The 20,052-nt window shown below is 32.1% G+C and overlaps 3 protein-coding genes across 4 annotated transcripts; all 3 read left to right on the top strand.

Moving 5' to 3' along the window:
* Window positions 1-4,666: 4,666 nt before the first annotated feature.
* Window positions 4,667-11,099, top strand: LOC129871158 (phosphoglycolate phosphatase 2). Of its 2 annotated transcripts, none has more exons than XM_055946044.1 (11): window positions 4,667-4,873; window positions 5,647-5,714; window positions 6,757-6,849; window positions 6,940-7,011; window positions 8,596-8,667; window positions 8,793-8,852; window positions 8,937-8,989; window positions 9,427-9,524; window positions 9,638-9,737; window positions 9,898-9,991; window positions 10,699-11,099. In XM_055946044.1, exons 1-11 carry the CDS (start codon window positions 4,786-4,788, stop codon window positions 10,702-10,704), a joined length of 804 nt encoding a protein of 267 aa, XP_055802019.1. In that variant the 5' UTR covers window positions 4,667-4,785; the 3' UTR covers window positions 10,705-11,099. The 2 variants fall into 2 exon arrangements, with proteins under 2 accessions (XP_055802019.1, XP_055802018.1); XM_055946043.1 differs by having other exon boundaries at window positions 4,668-4,873; window positions 9,898-10,001.
* A 1,037-nt stretch (window positions 11,100-12,136) lies between these two features.
* LOC129871588 (uncharacterized protein C6C3.02c-like) lies at window positions 12,137-14,343 on the top strand. Its single transcript, XM_055946543.1, has 5 exons — window positions 12,137-12,291; window positions 13,338-13,394; window positions 13,519-13,602; window positions 13,702-13,877; window positions 14,014-14,343. The coding sequence occupies exons 1-5, from the start codon at window positions 12,273-12,275 to the stop codon at window positions 14,104-14,106; spliced, it is 429 nt and encodes a 142-aa protein (XP_055802518.1). The 5' UTR covers window positions 12,137-12,272; the 3' UTR covers window positions 14,107-14,343.
* A 4,199-nt stretch (window positions 14,344-18,542) lies between these two features.
* On the top strand, window positions 18,543-19,071 carry LOC129869966 (putative glycine-rich cell wall structural protein 1). The gene is made up of 2 exons (XM_055944519.1): window positions 18,543-18,948; window positions 19,034-19,071. Exons 1-2 carry the CDS (start codon window positions 18,543-18,545, stop codon window positions 19,069-19,071), a joined length of 444 nt encoding a protein of 147 aa, XP_055800494.1.
* Window positions 19,072-20,052: the final 981 nt, after the last annotated feature.

Here is a 20,052-nt window from a genome sequence, read left to right as displayed (position 1 = left end):
ATTTGGCTGGTTTTGAGTCCAAAAGGTAAGGGCTTTTGTTTTTTTGATAAACAACTTTTCCCTTTATCTATTTTGCAGTTACAAGAAAAAGGAAGAAAAAAAAGTTCAATAACAACAATATTGATATATTCAGTGTAATCATATAAATAGGGTCTGAAAAGATAGTGTGTATGTAAGTTATCTTTATTCTGTAAAGATGAAGAGATTGTTTTCGATAGATAATCTAAAATAAAATAATTCAAATCAAATGCAAAAAGCAACAAGCCACCAACAAAGAATATGATAGTTGAAGCCAACGAGAAAATAAATAATATTGATAAAAAAAATTTAGACAATGCTTGACTACTTACTAACTTTTTATCTTAATCGTTGACTTTCAAATCTTCTTATCTATGATCATGTCTTCTGATCCCGGAGAAAGCTATCATAGCGATTCCACTGAAAGCAAATGAAACAATTCGATAAGCTACAAATATATCTACTACAACTTATGATTATAAGTATTTGAATTTCATCTTTTACTAAAATTGAATGTGATTGATCATTCTATTGAGTCAACCCTTGAAATTGTATCTATCAACTAGTGTGAGTCATGTGGACTAGAATTCGAAAACGATCTATTCCATCTCTATGGATCTTTTCTATTATTATTTTTCTTTTGTTCAACAAATTTCTATAGTTAAATTTTAGCACTAAATGCAAGTCTTTAGATCTTGAACTTATATTTATTAAATTATTGCTTTTTAAGAACTATTCCATGGATCATATTTAATAAACACTTAAACACAAAAGTCAAACAAGAATTTGATGGTGGTAGAGATAATAAAGAAAAGTATCCTAAGCTTGAAGGAAGACTTTCCTTTTGCAAAGAGAGTTGAAAGGGGAACTTTCCATGAAATGCCAATATATTATTGCTACACAGATTCTTTCATTATAATAACATATTCAGCGTAATTTTATAAGTACATATTTAGCTTAATCTTATAATTAAAAATTGAAGGAGGGAGGGGTGAAGTGTGTGTTGTACTTATATTCCTATCTTATTAAGATAAAAGAGATAGATTTTGATAAACTCGACTAAAAAAAATAATTTACAAAACTAAATTTGAGAAAAATATTAGTAGTAGCTTTTGACACGTTGGAGAATCATAATGACAATTAACAATGAAATAAATAGAGAGATATTTATTGTGAATTTAATTTCTTGAATATTAGTAGTACTAGTCGTAGTCATACGAGTTGGGAATAATTTGTTCACACGTAACACGAATTTCAAGAAACTTGTACTAAAAAATAATACTCTATCTGAATTTCTGAGTTTTTTTTTCATGGTTCAATATAAATAAATTATTTAAAATTCAAAATAAATGTTTGAACTTTTTTATTTTTATCTTTAATTTACTTTTTTTTAGATGATAAATCCAAAAGAGTTAATTGCTCGTATTCATGTTTTTACTTTGAGTTATTTTTATTTTTAAAAATATTTTGAGAATAACTAAAATGGCAAAAATGAAAAGTAGTGTTCAATTTATGTTCTAATTTTTTTTTAATGCTTGTGCGTTGCCTCATAATATTCAATTATATTTGGATATGCATTTAAAGGGAGTACTCTCTCTGTTTCAAATAATTTATCATGTTTTTCTTTTATACATTTCTAGAAACAAATACTAAAAATAAAATAAAAAATAATTATTTTAATTCTAAATTTTTAACATAATAAATAACTTGAAATAATGATTTTTAAGAATCACGATAATTAATTTGAGAGAAAGAAAGTAAAGAAAATGACTGTCGGTTACATTTGTAGCAAATACTTGTACAATTACTAGTTGAAAATCAGTGTCCTACAAGGAGGTCCACTTCATTGATTTGATGCAAAGGGCAACTCTCCTTGTTTTCTATGAGAATTTACATCATATTTTTGAACATATAAAATATGATATTTGAAAATAAATAAAAAAGAAAAGTATTTAGAAGTTAAAATTATATTTGGATATGTATTTAACTTTTATTAGTTTAGTGTACGTGTTTTGCACATATGACTTAGCGACTATTATCAAAGTTATAATTTAAAGTTGATAGTCCAAGACATGATGGTTTTTTTGTTTGATTTTTCATCCGATATTCGATATTCGCTTTGCAGTATGGATTCGTGGCGCATAGGACTCTATTCTCAAGCAACTGAAGATTTTCATGTTTTAAAGCTAAAATCCAGTAAATTATAGTGAGACATATGTAATAATTAAGATTAGAGGAAAAGAAGGGAGAATAAGTACAATTGTAAACATAATACAAACTATATTTGTCCCTCCATAATATAACATAGGCTGAACTTATCGGTGACTCCTTAAAATTGGCACCAACTTTCACTTAGACGCCTCAACTAGGCTTTGTTCATTTTAAACACCTCAAGTAAGGTCCCGATGTGTCATTTTGACACTTTGCGCTAACTTGGCACATTGCGTGTGCTACACCCATTTTGAGCGCGTGAAGAACGTTTTTTTTATAAAAAAAACTTTAATTTTTTTTCTTGTTCTTCTTCTTCTCCATTTTCTAGCTACCATTTTTCATCCATGTTGAAATAGATTTGATGATCCCAAATATAAAATAAATTCGAATGCCAGATTTTCTCACGTTTAAATACCTTTTCTTGTTTTATTGCTTTTTTCCTCCTCGAAATAATTTGAAAAATATCGACAAAGATTTTTAAAATTCTCCAAATCATTTTAAAGTCATCTTCATATAATAAACCTTTTTTAGTAGATTTAGTAACTTATAGATCCATAAATCATTCTTCACGTATTTTGATTCCTTTGCACATACGAGAATTAATTTTTTTTCTTCCACTATTTATTAATAACTAATTTTTAGAAGTAAAGAAGAAAAACTTGTGCTTTTATAAAATAAAATTTTCAAAATAGTTAAATTCTTTTTAAAATGTTTCTGAAGATAACATGGGTAGGGTTGGGGTGGGTGGAGGTGGAGATGAAGATCTGGTGGGGGATGGATTGGGGTTGGGGTGGGTAGGGTTGGAGAAGGCGAAGGGAGGGGTGGGTGGAGCTGGAGAAACGACTGGGAGGGTGGGTAGGTTAATAGAAGTTGTTAATTATTTTTTTTGACACGTCATCGGCGAGTACATTACACACACTTTATATATTTGGGTGATTGTCAAAAAAGTGTCAAAATGACACATCAAAACCTTACTTGAGGTGTCTAAAATGAACAAAACCTAGTTAAGGTATCTAAGTAAAAGTTGGTGTCAACATTAGGGGGTTACCGATGGATTCTGCCTATAACATAAGGTAGAAAAAAACAATGGAATTATAAACTACAATACAATTACATCAATTATTGAGGGTTAAAATAAGGTGAAAGACTTACGAAAAGGAGGAAACTGAAAATAAAGGAGAGGAGATTATGTGATCATCAATTTTACATGTCATAATATATAGATACTGAATTAGTCTTCTTATCCCTCTAGAATTGATATGATTTTTAGACTCCAAATATAAATATGATATAATATGTCAAATTTATATTCAATATTAGGATAATAATTAAATAATAATTATTTTTAAATTTTTTAAATAATAATTTTGTTAGTGAATTTTAGTTAATTTTAAGTCCTACATCTATTACGATAATAATCGAATGAAAATAGTAAAAATACGATATTGTCTAAAGCACATTTTTCTAATGAAGAATAAAAAATTCAATCAATATTTTAAGAATTTTCATACTTTTAATATAATATAGAAGATTAAAAGTAAAAGTTATGTACTGGAAAAAAACACTATTGAAAAACAGGTCAAAGTCACTCATTCAAACATAAAGTTCATCTTAAAAAAAAATATGGTGGAATAATCAAAGATCTCTTCATACTTGATTTTGATATGTATCGTCTAGGTCTATTTGAGATAACCTTTCTATCTTGATAAAATAGAATTAAAACCACATAAATATCGCTATCTTCAAACTCACTTATAATATTATACTGATATATTTTATTATTATTATCATTTACGCCCCTAAATTATAACTCAATTACAAATAAACCCCCTTAATTTAGCTAAAATAATTTGAACACATGAAAGTGATTTTCAACCATTATGTTTAATCAACTAACTCAAACAAACTCTTATTTTTATTCATGCTACTTGCACCTTCTCATAAGTGTGATCATTTTTTAAAATTATTTTTTTCAACACTTTCTTTATAACTCAAACGTGCTTAAGAGCCCGTTTGGATGAGCTTTAAGTTGGTCAAAATCAACTTAAGCCTCTTTTTAGCTTTTGAACGTGTTCCTAACTTTTTTTTCTAAGTGTTTAAAGTCATTTTCTTTGACCATAAAAATTACTTTTATATCCCTTATATTTTAACTAAATTCTCAAACTATCCTTTTTATTCTTTTAATCCTAAAATTCACATCATTTTCCTCATTTAAGCACTTTTATCCAAACACTCAACTGCTTATTTATAAAATAACTTTTAGCATTTCAAAATTGTAAAAACACTTCAGTTACTTTTTTTTAAGCTCATCCAATCATTTTGAATTTTAAATATAAGTACAAAGAATATTTTATTTTTCTATTAGAGAGCATATTTCACTTTTTTCTTTTTGGTGCTAATTTATTCATAGATAGTGTTATTTCTACGCCAATAATATTCTTAATTCTATTATTATTATTCACTTATTTCAAATTGTTCAAGAACTGGTGATTAGTGATAAATTTTCCATCAGTGATAATTTTGAGTTTTTGGGTTTTTTTGATTCAAAGGGCAATAATGAATGGGGAAATCTCAAAATCACTGTCTTTGGAGAATGCTAAGGAGCTTCTTAATTCTGTTGATGCATTTCTCTTCGATTGCGATGGTAAGAAAAAAACCCCAATTCGTATTATTCCTTTTCAAGTCATGTAATTTTAATTATACTAAGCTTCTATCGAAAACAGTTTATCTAATTCTCATAGTAGGGGTAAAGTTGAATTTGATTTCTTATATTGTTACTGGACTTATAGTTATTATCTGAGAAAGTTAGTTTCTTTTGTTGAAGAAAATTGAAATCTAAGGAGAAGTGTGACTTTTTGAGATAATAGCGAATTAGTTGGGTGATTATCTGAGAAATCATTTTGCATACACTCTACTCATCCCAGATTCCATTTATGTGATTAAACTGTATATCTTCTTGTTGTCATTGTTTTTGTTATATCAAGTAATTTTGTCTCGAGGGTCTATCGGTAACAATTTCTCTAACGTGTAAAGTCGAGTTGATTTCTCCTATTGTCACTCAACAATAGTTATTCTCTCAAAAAGTTATTTTTTTGACCGAAGAAAATTGAAATCAAGAATAAAGACAACTCTTTTGAGATAATAGCTAATTAGTTGATTAACCATCTGAGAAATCAACCCGGGTAAAGTTTGCATACACTCTACCCACCCTAGACCCCACTTATGTGATTGCATTGGAGATTTTGTTGTTATATCATGTAATTTTGTCATGAGAGTCTTAAGGTAGGACTAAGGTATGCGTAGACTCTATACTTCCAGACCCACTTGTGGGGTTGTACGGAGTATATTGTTGTTGTTATATCATGTAATTTTGTAAAAGTTATTTTTTCTTTATTTTTTCTTCTTACCCTTTTGTAGGTGTGATTTGGAAGGGGGAGAAATTGATTAATGGGGTTCCCGAGACACTCGACTTGCTTCGCTCTCATGTATTTCCTATTCTTTCTTTTTCTATTCATTTTTCCCTTTTTTGTTCATATTTTGTGAATTTTCTGATAAAGGGATACAAAGGGCAGCCCGGTGCACTAAGCTCTCGCTATGCGCAGTGTCCAGGAAAGGGTCTATTGTACGCAGTCTTATCTTGCATTTCTACCAGAGGCTGTTTTCAAGGCTTGAGCTCGTGACCTCTTGGTCACATGACATCAACTTTACCAGTTACTTCAAGGGGGACCTGGGGTTTGTTGGAAACACTATCTATTTGGACCTGTTTTGTTCCTAAACTCAATAGTTTTTATCTTTTAAAGGCAAATTTGTTGTGCTATAATTAGGTAAAATTGATAGTTATCTGCTTCCGCAGCAGATGCATATACAGAGTTTAAATATATCTTTTGAAGTTGTGATTTTTGGAACTTGAAAATATTTGAAGAGAAAATCTAATCAAATTTTGTGGCCAAACAAATATGTGAAGATAAATCTTCAAAATGTGTTCCAAAATCTATGGCCAAACGCTAGTTTAATTTTTGGTTTTACCTATGTTCTGCTTTCTTGTGAACATGGCTATCTGCGACTCTGGGTGTGCATAAATGTGAATTGAGACACAAATGCAGAACAACCAAAAGTTATAAGCTTTCCCGTGGATGCTTCATGTAGTAGGTGTGTGTGTCTATCGAGATGCATATGCCCTCAGCAAAGTTGTTGCTTCCATGTGGATTTTGTATGGTCATATAAATGTGAATTGAGACACAAATGCAGAAAAGCCAAAAGTTATAAGCTTTCCTGTGGATGGTTCATGTACTAGGTGTGTTTGTGTATCAAGATGTATATGCCCTCAACAAAGTTGTAACTTTCATGTGGATTTTGTATGGTAATATAGATGTGAATTGAGACACAAATGCATATCAGCCGAAAGTTATAAGCTTTCCTTTGTGGTTAATTCATGTAGTAATCTTGAGATGCATATGCCCTCAGCAAAGTTGTCACTTTCACGTGGATTTCGATGTATATTGAGATTGAGATGATGTTAATATGCAGGGTAAGAAGCTGGTATTTGTAACAAACAACTCAACAAAATCAAGAAAGCAATACGCCAAGAAGTTCCATTCCCTTGGAATTCCTGTTAATGAGGTTTTACACTCTAGTTTTTATTAGTACTGCAAATACTGAAACTACATTTCTTCAATTCTTTGTAAAATTAAACTCTCATTGTTTCTACAGGATGAGATATTTTCGTCTTCATTTGCTGCAGCAATGTATCTGAAAGTCAATGACTTTCCAAGAGAAAAGAAGGTTAGTTATTGTGTCGGTTCAAAGACTCTTGTTTTTTTCACCTTGATTTTGTAACTTGAGATGGGAAGGAAACAAATTGATTGGCAAGTGTGCAATTTAAGAAGGGGCAGTCTGTTTTATATGATATGTATTCAAGACGTTTTTTTCTTTTTGAGCCGAGGGTCTTTCGGAAACAACTTCTCTACCTCGCAAAAGTAGGGGTAAGGTTTGCGTGCATCTTACCCTCTCCAGACCCCACTTGTAGGATTACACTGGTTATGTTGTTGTTGTATTCAAGACGTGTACGCAGGTAGATGTCTACATAGCTGATTACCATGGAAACTTTGGAACTGATCTGAGTTCTGAGAAAGTAGTATTCTAGTTGGTGCTAGGATAATAGTTGGATGAGTAGAATAAAAGTTTTCTGAACTCCAAATTTGCTTGCTAAACAAATCACATGCACACTATTAAATTCAAAGATTGAAAGATTTAGTTCCGCTGACGGACTGAAGGTTTCTATTTATGGCTCCAAGTGGCAACAATGGGTAACTATATTTGTTGCCTCACACAATTTAGAGACCGACTACCAAACTAAACACTATTTTTCTTCGTGATGTTACTATTGAAAACCTTTGTTCCATGATTCCATCTGACAGAAATCTTTTATAATTTCATTAATTTTTTGATAAAGGTGATCTCATTCATCTTAACAAGTGCTGTTAAACCAAAAGAGACCAAGAAAACTGTAAGGTACAAATCTTCCAAAATTTATTATACATAACAAATTTGGATACAAAGATTCCAAAAATTTCACCTTGTCTGGAAGAATCTTACGTCTATTGAATTTGAGGAAATATTTAAGAAAGGACAGAAAGGTCGAAAAGCACCAATGGAGAGATTAGATGGGTTCATTTACTTGTCACCACAATTTTGTGTTTGATGTGATTTTATGTCTTCATAATAAAGTTTCTTTATTTACTCATTAACTTTGGAAAATAAACCTGGAAAGGCATTGTGATATATGAGCTGAAACTTTTTACTGGATTTTAGCCTTTATAAGCCAAATCTTATAAAATACACTGAGAGAGTCCAGTACCGTCAGTTAATCCCTTTTAGCATCACCAGTAAGTCAAAGTTGAGATCCCAAAAAAATTTCGTAGTATTGTGTTGCCAATGTGCTAGTGTTTTCCCATTTTCCTTAAATCATTTTATGTCAAAATATGAGATTTTCTGAGTTTGTTGTTCATTTTTTGCATAGGAATTCATGTCGTATCTTTTATAGAGAGGGATTGTAGTCTTGTCATTTCTATCTCAAAGCCCGAAACTTGATTAGTCTGCTTGTTTCTTTTATGAATTTCAATAGATTTCCAATTTTCTCATTCACATACTTTCATCATATTTGGAGATGTTGGGTTGTGTGCAGATGAATGTAAATTCTTTCCATTGCCTAAAATTGGATTTTACAGCTTAGTTACATCTTCATTTATTAAAAGCATTCCGCATTGAGGTCATGTCGAAGCATAGTCTAGTGTGACTTGTTATCTTCTAACTTCTCACTCATTGTCCCAGCTCATCTAAATGTTAGACCGGAACTTGACTTGGCAGGTTTATGTCATAGGTGAGGAAGGCATACTGGAAGAACTGGAGCAAGCTGGATTTACAGCACTAGGTGGCCCGGTATGTGATTCTCTTTGCTCTCATATTCTTAGTAAGTTGAATTCTGTGCCCCCCCCCCCTTCCCTGGGAGGTTTGGCTGCTGCATAGATTGTACATTTTGCAGCTGAATTCGGACATTCTTGCAGGCAGATGGAAAGAAGAATATTGAACTGAAATCTGATTGTCTCTTCGAGCATGATAAGAGTGTAAAGTACACTTTTCCTTATAACTAATGTGGGTTTCTTTTCTTTTATTGTACTGAGCACAAACTATGCTGTTTCTATTTTCAGGTTGGAGCTGTTATCGTTGGACTTGACCAATATATCAACTTTTATAAACTACAGTATGTCTGTTTTTAAGGCCTCCCTTTTTTGATTTACTTGGATTGGGTAAAAACTTACCCGCACCCGGTGTTTAACTGTTTACATTAACTAGATGAATACATGACACATATCTTCATATACATTCTTATCACTAAACCATTGTTAACGAATTGCACATTTTCACTTTAATTTATGTCTTAACCATGGTAAATTAGTATGATTTGGTGTATACACCTGGTACAGGTAAGTATTTAAGTGTTAAGAGGTTGTTTTTGTCACTGAGGTAGTTTGGTAAACTAAATGTACGAAAGCATGCTGCTTTCTAATAGTTTTTAAAATTCTGAAAATATGTTTTCAAGTGATGTACTAAAAACAAAGCTGAAAGACATTCATATCTGGTATTTTTGCTATTTGCTAAACTGATTCTTGAAATGGCATTGTTGGTGGCTGCGTGTAGGTATGGAACTCTTTGCATCCGTGAGAATCCTGGTTGCCTTTTCATCGCGACCAACCGTGATGCAGTGGGACATTTAACTGATCTTCAAGAGTGGCCTGGTAAATATCACTTTTAGTGCCTTTTCATCGCGACCAATAAAGATTTATTTTACATTTGAGTATTCTGCAAAAGCTTGCTACTTTACTAATGATCTTTTTGCTTGTGACTGTAGGTGCGGGATGTATGGTTGCTGCAATATGCGGAACAACCCAAAAAGAGCCTATTACAGTTGGGAAGCCATCGACTTTTCTGATGGACTTTCTATTGCTAAAGTAAGAAAGCTATATGCAGCTTAGCATATAAACCTAGTTGAGAAAGCTAGTTATGGATGATACCTCTGAAAAAGCATTAGCATTGAGTAAATGTCATGGTAGTTTCAGAGTTTCATAACTCTTTGCATTCTTAATATTGGTACCATTTCTCATTCAACAGGTATAACATCACTACATCCAGGATGTGCATGGTGGGTGACAGATTGGACACTGATATTCTATTTGGACAAAACGCCGGGTGTAGAACTCTCCTGGTATTTTCAGGTCTACGAATGCTTTCAATTTTCTCGTTTATTTTGGGAAAAGGCCCAAATTTGCTCATGTACTATCCGAAATTGTTCAGTTTTGCCATCCGTTACATTTTTGGTCAGTTCATGCCCTTCTACTTAGCAAATCGTCTTGTATTTTCCCTTGCATTTAACAGAGATCCAACGTAAAATGAGTGAACTCCACATATCCAAATTTACCCCAAAACTTTTGATTACAACAGCAACAACAAGGTACCTAGTGTAATCCTACAAGTGGGGTCTATGGATGGTTGTGTATACGCAGCCTTACCCATACCTCGTGAAGGTAAAGAGTCTATTTCAAATATAGGCTCGACTCAAGTGAAGCATATAGAAAATAACGGAGAAAAGAACAATACAAACCCCTAAACTTTTGATTACGGTTTAAAATTATCTCATGTTGGAGCTCCGTTAGAGGTCAGGGCCAAAGACGACTTTTTTCCTAGCGACAAAGGTGAATTCAAACGAGAGCTCCGTTAGAGGTCAGGGCCAAAGACAAGACCTGTTTTCCTAGCGGCAAAGGTGAATTCAAACGGATGGCAAAGTTGAACAATTTCTGATAGTTCATGAGCAAATTTGACCCTTTTTTCGAATTGTTTTAAAATAGTCGATTCAATTTTCAATAATTAGCTAGGCTAAACAAGAAATTGTCCTTGCTTCTATGATTTTTGCAGGTGTAACAAATGAATCAAATTTTCAAGATTTATCCAAAGAAGTTAAACCAGAATACTATACCAATTCAATAGCTGACATGCTCAATTATCTCTAGATTGATGTGTTAAGCATTCTTTGCAAACAGCAAAAGCTGCCTGCCCATTGTTTTGAAACAAGCAAATTAAGAGGGTAACAAATTACCTTCTTACTATGAAAGAAATATGAGAACACAGAAGAAAGAAATAAGAAAGCATTACACCTTTGTTTGGATTGTTGTTACCCGTTGTATTGTATTGTATTGTTAGTTTAATTACAATGTTTGTTTTGATTGTTATTTAAATTGTATTGTATCGTATTGTTTAAATTCATTGTTAAGTAATAACAAAAAGTCTTATTTTATGTTACGACTGTTTTGGTGTGATCGCGTTGTTACCTTAATATTTTCTTCTCATTTTATTTTTATTTATTATTTAATAATTATATATCATTTACCCTATCTTTTCATAATAGCTCTATCACATTACCGAATGAGTTTCAAACCTGTCCTCTTCGCTTCCCAAGATATTTAGGGAAAGGGGCGTTCAGTCACTTGACTCCAAGGAAAGGGGCCTTGTTGGCCACCGCTTGCTGACGATAGAATCGTCAATTAAAGGGTCCTTGCCTTGGACTTAGTTGGAAAGGAAGGTGTTCGGCATGTCCCTTGTATTGTATTGTTAGTTTAATTACAATGTTTATTTTGATTGTTATTTAAATTGTATTGTATCGTATTGTTTAAATTTATTGTTAAGTAATAACAAAAAGTCTCATTTTATGTTACGACTGTTTTGGTGTGATCGCGTTGTTATCTTAATATTTTCTTTTCATTTTGTTTTTATTTATTATTTAATAATTCTATGTCATTTACCCTATCTTTTTATAATAGCTCTATTACAGATTACCGAATGAGTTTCAAACCTGTCCTCTTCGGTTCCCAAGATATTTAGGGAAAGGGGCGTTCAGTCACTTGACTCTAAGGAAAGGGGCTTTGTCGGCCACCGCTTGCTGACGACGGAACGCATCGTCAATTAAAGGGTCCTTGTCTTGGACTTAGTTGGAAAGGTAGGTGTTCGGCATGTCCCTTGCTTGCGAACTTCTTTAGTAGGGCGGAGGTGCCATTCCTCATGTTTACCGTTGTCACCCTACTTTTCTCCTAGGTTTATCATTCAAATTCTTGAAGTGTGACATTGTGTAACGACGGGGAACGATACAATCTATCCAAACATTGTATTCATTGAAACAATACAGTACGATATATTATGAAACGATACTTAACACCGATCCAAACAGTGACTTATTTAAAATTATTTTTGATTTTAAAGTTTTTTTTAAAATTTTTTAAAGGTGGTTGAAAAAGATTAAAAGTGCTTTATTTTTAGGCCAATTTTTTTTTAAAAAAATTAGGGTATTTTCTTGGTCACTAAGAAAGCAACGTGGACAAGTATCTCTCTCTCTATATAGTTATACGTATTAGGAAGTACATACATATCTAGGGTTTTTTGTGATCCAAATTCTCTCTCTAAGTTTTGGCCGCTTCTCTCTCTAAGATCAGGAAATCATGCCTCGCCGAAGCTCTGGTAATAAGCTTATTCGATTCACTATTCATCTTTCTGTTTAGATCTATCTTGTTTTCTATGTTTTTTTTCCTGTCAGTTTTTCTGATTTTTCGTTACTTCTGCAAATTGATTGATATGGATATGGATATAGATTTTCTTTACAGTGTAATCAAATGATTAATCTTTTTCATGAGCTTATGTAATGAAGAAAACTGCACAGGGTTTAAATATTGATACGGTACTTGGTGCCTTAATAAGATCTTATTACTTAGCGTTAACAATTAAATAATCTCAATGAACTTATGTTAGGTGGGACTAGGAATTCCTTTTTGCTTAGGTTGAGAAGAAAATAAGGTTTAGTAGCTAATTGCAGCATTGATGCTTTGCATTGGCATTTTCACCAAAGAGCATGTGGTTATTTGTGGTTATGAAGACAGAGTGTTTATTCTTAGTTGTGTACTCTTGATTTTTCTATCAAGTATTAGACCAGAAAGTTTGACATGAGATTCAACAATTGCTAGAAGGAACAAAATTTAGAGTGAATTTCGTAAGTAAGACGAGCAGTGGCGGAGCCAGGATTTTGATTGAAGTAGACACATGAACCTGCCGAAGGGGGATTCGATATATACTATATATACATAAAAAATTATTTTTACCGGGTATAAATAGTATAATTTTTCGCCGAAGGACCCTCCTGAGCAATAGGTGGCTCCGCCCCTGAAGACGAGGTAGAGCACCTTTAGAATTGCTTAAAACCTCAATTATAGGAATTTGTTTTAATGCAGTGTTCTTCCTGTTCAGTGTATAGGATAGTAATTTTTTTCCCCAGTTGTCTTTGGAATAAGATTCCCGTCCAATGCTGTAATATTATTGTTTTGTTAGTTGGTTGCTCTAGTTCATTTTAATTCTTCATTAATGTTGGTATTTGACACTTTAGCCTTTGTACTGTAGTATGCTGTTGTAATTTAGTAGAGTAGTTTTATTCTTTGCTAAAGGAACAAGGGGAATTTTTTGTCCCCCTTTTGTTCTGGTTGATGATTTTTGATTTTCCTTGTTTTGCTGTGTAGGAAGATCTGCCTCCCGTCCTGCCCCTCGTGCTGCTCCTCGTCCTGCTCCAGCCCCAGGTTAGGTTTTTTGGTAGTCGGACTTTTATCTCTTGGCAACTTACTTGAGTCATTTAGTTGGTGTGGTTTGATCTTCCTTCCTTTGCTCGTGCATTTTTTCATATTCTATCTTGATTTTTGGCAGCACGCCATGCTCCTCCACCAGCTCCCATGCAAAATAGTGGTGGTGGATCCATGCTTGGTGGTATTGGTTCTACCATAGCTCAAGGTATGAGTATATCCTGCAGTGTGTACAAAACTTAAAACCGGTTCTTCAATTATATTTTGTTGCAAAGTTGCTTAAAGATGTGATTATTATGTTTTACAGGTTTGGCCTTTGGTACTGGCAGTGCTGTGGCACACAGGGCTGTAGATGCTGTCATGGGTCCACGCACTATTCAACATGAAACTGTTGTTGCTGAGGCAGCTGCAGCAGCTCCCGTATCCACTGCAAGCGGTGCAGGTCCTGATGCTTGCAGTGTGCACACTAAAGCATTCCAAGATGTAAGTATTGATTTCACACCTTTTAACTACTATAATATGCAAATTGGAGGGTTATTTCAGCCTTCAAGTCAGTATGATCTGTCTTGTTTTTACAAGATGATTCTGATGATGCCATTTTTTGTGGTTCAACTTGCAGTGCATTAATAGCTCCGGAAGTGACATTGGCAAGTGTCAGTTCTACATGGACATGTTGTCCGAGTGCAGGAGGAACTCAATGATTAATGCTTAAGCTTATTGGTTGGGCATTAATAACTTTGAACTCAATTCTTTAATCTGATTGTTAAAAAAAATATGGAATTATGATCAAGAACTAGCTGGCACTGATTTGGCAAGTGAATTTGGATCTTGATATACCTTGCCTCCAATAATTACTGGCTGAAGCCTGAAGTATCGAACTTTTATGGACCTGTCCATGATACTGTATTTCAGTTTGCTTTTATGCTATGATTTGCTACATTTGGCTTCATTGATTACTATCCCAATTGTTTAAGATATGATAACTCCTACGTCATCTGTGAGTACGACTTAATTGACTAACTAGCTGGCATCTTCGAAAGTGCCATGAAACTAGAATATCAAATCTAGACTTTGCCTGTACCCGTAGACTATCCCAGATTCCTGCTATTGTACTTGAGTTTTCTTTTTCTGCCGCTCATTTCCATGAAAGATTTTTGGTCAGTGCAGCCAAGTATGACTTCTCTTACGGCTGGGGAAATTTTGTCTCAAGTAAGCTCTTCGCGACAATTGGTTGCGTCAATTTGTTCTCTTTGCTTATTTCTCTAGTAATTTGTTGTGGAACGATGTGTGTTGTTAGTAACAACTAACACATATTATGACTAGTTATACCAATTCTATAGATGACATGCTCAAGTATATCTAGGTTGATATGTTTATCATTCTTTGCAAACAGCAAATTAGAGGATAACAAATTACTTATTATGTATAAGTTGATTACTGAGGTTTAAGCCCTGATGAAGAAATGATACAAAATGAGTTAGTCCTTTAGTTCTCGTATATTAGAATATTAAAGGAGGACGTTGCAAATGTCCAAGGCAGACACTACTTCTGACCAACTTGGTGTTTGTGTGTAAGGATCTTTATCTTATATGTTGTCTGTGTACGTCCTACCTTCTCAGCTCCCACATATGCAACTACATAGAGTATGTTGTTGTATTCAACTTTGTTTAAGTTGAGGAAAGCTTTTGTTGTTGTTGTTGTATTCAACTTTGTTTAAGTTGAGGAAAGCTTTTGAACCTTTTTTTAATCATTACACTAGAATATTTCTTCGGATCAGATGATTCAACCGTTTATATATAATCGAAAAGTCACATTTGCTTATTTTTAAAATTATAGTTTTTCGATAGAGGCGATTCAATTGAACCTTTTCCTAGCTTTAGGAGTGGATCTAGTGTATAACCGTGGGTTAAATAAGTATGAATCCAGAAGTTCTGGTTTAGATTATATATATATATATACTAGACATGGGAACCCCTTCTAGTGTGGGCCCAATACATATTATCTTTTTTAATTTTAATTTATGTGACACAGTTAGAATTTGGAGAATCATTCAAATTTTGATCTTTTTATATAGTTTTCAAATAATATAGGGAAAAGGCATAAGTACCCCCTCCAACTATGTTCGAAATTTTAACTGCACACCTTAAATTTACTAAGGTCTTATTACCCTCTAAACTCATTTGTTTTGTAATTTTGTGCACCTTATTGCATACGTGGCACACCCTGTGAATCCACACAGTTGAGGCGCGCGTGCTGGTTCAGAGAGCCACGTATGCAAATAAGCTGTACGAAATTACAAAATAAATGAGTTCAGGAGGGTAATAGGACCTTAGTGAAGTTAAGGTGTGTAGTTGAAATTTCGGGCATAGTTGAAGAGGGTACTTGTGCATTATTCCAATAATGTATATTACTCTATATGTCCCAATTTATGTTGTACAGATAATTCAAAGAGTCAATCAAATTTTGATATGTTTTTCAAATATTTTAAAGTTATTAATTATTGTGATTTTTGCTATATGTCTTTCAAATATTTCAAGTTGTTAATTATTGTGATTTATAGTATTTTTTCTGTCATTTTCAAATAATATATTTTACTTCTTCTGTCTCATTTTATCTGGCACTTGTAAAATTTCAAGGGTTAATCATTTTTTTTATATCTTTTAAAATTTAAATCTTTACAGAGATTACATAAATGCCCTAAAAAAGAAGCAAATACGTCAACTAAGAGGTGTTTGAAGCCCATGCTAGCATGGGCTCAATATGTGTTATTTTTTCTAACCCAATTTATGTGATGCGGATAAAATTTGGAGGCAATAAGTTTTTTTAATATATTTTAATAAGTTTTGATTTATACTCTTTCCGTTTCAAAATAAGTGTTTTTCAATTTTTTAATTTTGTTTAATATAAATAGTGTTTTAGATAAAAATTAAAAAAACGCTAATGATGTTCTTCTAATTTTACTATTTTTTTTAAAATTATTATTGTGATGCACAATACTTCTTACCTAGCTTTAAAATATATATAGCATATTAAAAAGAGACAAATAAAGTAAAATATAAAATTTCCAAAAAATAATAATAAATAATTTTTATTGTTTTTGTTTTTAACTTTTCAAATAACTTTTGTAGTTAAGGAGTAAAATCTGTAGATTGTCGAGAGGCGTTTGAATTAGTTATCAATGGGACCCATGCATATAGTGACTTCTCGGCCGTTACATGTAAAAACAAAGCCAAAATACTACATTACAAAACATGAAAAATACTTAAATTATTATAAAAACATTAGAAGTACTCCCTCCGTCCATTTTTACTTGTCCATTATTGACTTTCCATAATTCTTAAGAAACTATAAATAGAAGGGTAATTTTATCATATCACTCTTTGAATATAATAAATATAATTTTTTGAAAAATATAATAGAAAAATGACAACTAATTAATGATAAAGATAAATTAGGACAGAGGAAATATAAAAAAAAGGCTTAGAGCCCGTTTGGAACTTTGAAGTGTTGAAAGTTATTTTTATAAATAAGCAATTGAGTGTTTGGATAAAAGTGCTTATGTTGAAAATAAATGTTTGAATTTTAGGGTTAAAAGAATAAAAATGATAGTTTGGGAATTTAGTTAAAATATAAAGGATATAAAAGTAATTTCTATGGTCAAACAAAATGACTTTAAGTATTTAGAAAAAAAAAGTTAGAAATCCTAACTTTTCATTTTTGACTGACTTTAAGAACTTTATAGCTTAAAGTTAGCATTAGACAAACACGTCCAAAAGCTAAAAAGGGACTTATAAGTTGATTTGACCAACTTAAAGCCCATCCAAACGGGCTCTTAATCGGCAAGCTGGCAAATCAATGGCTAGCTACTTCTCAGCCCCTTCTATATATTTCTTAAACAAGTGTAAATAATAAATTTCAAACTTAATAAATTAAATATGCCATGATAAAATTTCTAACTGCATGAACCTATAAAATTCAATCAAAAATATTTTTTAAGACAAATAAAAGTCAACTTGAAAAGACTTTATGGGGGATTGTTTAGTTCATGATTTTAAAATAAATTTATACTTTCAACCAAATAAATTATAAATTTATCAATATTGAATATTTTACTTTATTCCATTAAATTTGAAATTATTTTATTCAAACATCATAATTTTAGAATTATAATTTCGAAACGACTTCGTCCACCAATCAAACGAGTAGACGACCGCTTAAATATATCATTATGACTAGTTGCTATGTTTATTTTAGTGTTCCCCATGTGGTCTTAAATTTCTCAACTGTGTAACGTGTAACACAAAACTAAGATTTTGTTGAAGATCAATTCAAAATGGAGTAAGAAATCTAAATTGTTAAGAATTTGTCATTTGCTCAATTTTTTTAATTAATATTCAAAATAGATTTTGAAATGTTCAACATCGATGAATAAATAAAGTCTTGTTTTTTTAAGGCTTAGACAATTCTCCTCCGTTTAAGCTAGCTTTTAGAGTTAAGTAAAATTCAAAATATATTTTCTTACGTAATCGAATTTCATTTTAAATAAAGTTGTCCATACCTATTTTTTCAGGTTGAAGATATAACTAAATTTGTGTGACCTATCGGTCATGGTTTGAAGCTTGGAAACAATCATTAATATTTGTATTAAGATAATCTGTCTATATCATTTCATATCCCTTAGATACAACCCTTTCCTGAATGCTATATGAATACAAGATGTTTTTTTGTATAGGACTGTCCTTCAGATATAATATGATAATTTCATACTCCATCTGTCTTAATTTATGTGGCTTTTTTCAGATTTCGAAATTCAAACAAGTCTATATTTGATTGTAAATTTTTCATATATGATCTAAATATTTTGAGTTGTCAATTATTGTCAGTTATAGTTCTTTTACGTAGTTCACAAATATATAAATTTCATTTCAAAAATTTATAATCAAACTTAAATTGTTTGATTCTCAAAAAATAAAAAATGTCATATAAATTGAGACAGAAGGAATATTAATATATGGTTTACTTGCATGTTTTTAATACGTAAAAGACTAGTCCATTAATTCCAAACTTTGGAATAATTTTATTATTTATAGAGTCCACCATTATTTAAAACTTTTCAAATTCCATCAAATTCATCTTTGCCTTTTTCTAATGAAGAACTTATTCAAAATTATCTTATTGCTTTCCATTATTTGTCTCCTCTTAACATCAGCCGTCTCCGCCGCTGGCGGCGGCGGCGGCGGACGAGGAGGAGGAGGAGGAGGAGGAGGAGGAGGAGGAGGAAGAGGTGGCGGTGGAGGAAGAGGTGACGGTGGTGGAAAGAGTGGCGGTGGAGGAAGGGGTGGAAGTGGTGGAAAGGGTGGCGGTGGAGGAAGAGGTGGCGGTGGAGGAAAGGGTGGCGGTGGTGGAAAGGGTGGCGGTGGTGGAAGGTCTAGTGGAGGCTCAACAGGCAGAGACCGTGGCGGCGGTGGTGGAAGAAACAGTGGGTGGTGGCCGACACCTCACGGTGGTCATACGGCGAGGAGCAGTGCATCTAATTCATTAGGATACGGCTCTTGTATTGCCACGTCTTTTTTTGCTTATTTTTCATTTTTTTTTTAATTTTTAAAAATTAAATATAAAAAGAAAAACATATTTTGTAGTTTGTAATACTCCTAGAGCCCGTTTGGATTGGCTTTAAGTTGGTCAAAACCAACTTAAAGCCCCTTTTTAGCTTTTAGACGTGTTTGCCTAATGCTGACTTTAAGCCATAAAGTTCTTAAAGTCAGTCAAAAATGACTTTTTTTTCCAAAGTGCTTAAAGTCATTTTCTTTGACCATGGAAATTACTTTTATATCCTTTGTATTTTAACTAAATTCTCAAACTATCTTTTTTTATTCTTTTAATCCTAAAATTCACATCATAAGCACTTTTATCCAAACACTCAACTGCTTATTTATAAAAATAACTTTCAGCACTTCAAAGTTCTAAAAGCACTTCATACATAAAAGTTACTTTTTTTAAGCCAATCCAAACGGGCTCCTAGTCTCCTATTGTAGTTTGGATGCGTTTTCGACATCTATTCTAATTTTATGAGATATTTATCATCTTCAACAACATTAAACACTAAAATTATTATTAGGTAATTCTACGAGGTAATATTGTTCATCAAAGTCATAAATACAATGATAAAGTTATCACCATTTGAACGATTACGATTTTACTTGGAGATAGATTTTTTACATCACATTTTTTAGTGTGATTTTTTTTAGACCCTTATAAGGCGGGATTCTTTAGTTATTAGTATTCTATGGTATAAAATAAAAAAATATAGTAATTGCCATTGCGAGTGATTGTATCCATGATTATTTATTGCATGGACTATTGACTATATTAATAGTGTAATTTTAAAAAAAATATTATTAGTGCAATTTAATGTAGATAATTAAAATTTTCTTGACTATTTTGATTGTATAAGCCTTTTGTTCATTATCATTGTATAAAGATATTTAAGTTAAATTCATGATATATAATAACTATGTGTTATGTGTTTTTAAATTCCTTATAGCAAATTGCCATTATATTTTAGTTTCTCACTCGGTATTTGATATTTATATTGAGATTGATTAAATTCACATTGAAAAATCTTCCATTGAGACTTGAGATAATAATATTTAGGTAT

This window comes from Solanum dulcamara, chromosome 10 (genome assembly GCF_947179165.1).
Source record: "Solanum dulcamara chromosome 10, daSolDulc1.2, whole genome shotgun sequence".
Classification (NCBI taxonomy): domain Eukaryota; kingdom Viridiplantae; phylum Streptophyta; class Magnoliopsida; order Solanales; family Solanaceae; genus Solanum; species Solanum dulcamara.
This window is presented reverse-complemented; position numbering and strand designations above follow the sequence as displayed.

What these genes read in the sequence shown, in the direction of transcription:
- LOC129871158 (XM_055946043.1), top strand. Translation starts at nt 4,786, where the DNA reads ATGAATGGGGAAATCTCAAAATCACTGTCTTTGGAGAATGCTAAGGAG. An exon ending in TTACAGCACTAGGTGGCCCG is followed by an intron (nt 8,668 to 8,792) that starts GTATGTGATTCT and finishes ACATTCTTGCAG; the next exon opens with GCAGATGGAAAGAAGAATAT. An exon ending in ATCAACTTTTATAAACTACA is followed by an intron (nt 8,990 to 9,426) that starts GTATGTCTGTTT and finishes GGCTGCGTGTAG; the next exon opens with GTATGGAACTCTTTGCATCC.
- LOC129871588 (XM_055946543.1), top strand. An exon ending in TCGTCCTGCTCCAGCCCCAG is followed by an intron (nt 13,395 to 13,518) that starts GTTAGGTTTTTT and finishes GATTTTTGGCAG; the next exon opens with CACGCCATGCTCCTCCACCA. An exon ending in TGGTTCTACCATAGCTCAAG is followed by an intron (nt 13,603 to 13,701) that starts GTATGAGTATAT and finishes TATGTTTTACAG; the next exon opens with GTTTGGCCTTTGGTACTGGC.
- LOC129869966 (XM_055944519.1), top strand. Translation starts at nt 18,543, where the DNA reads ATGAAGAACTTATTCAAAATTATCTTATTGCTTTCCATTATTTGTCTC. An exon ending in TTCATTAGGATACGGCTCTT is followed by an intron (nt 18,949 to 19,033) that starts GTATTGCCACGT and finishes CATATTTTGTAG; the next exon opens with TTTGTAATACTCCTAGAGCC.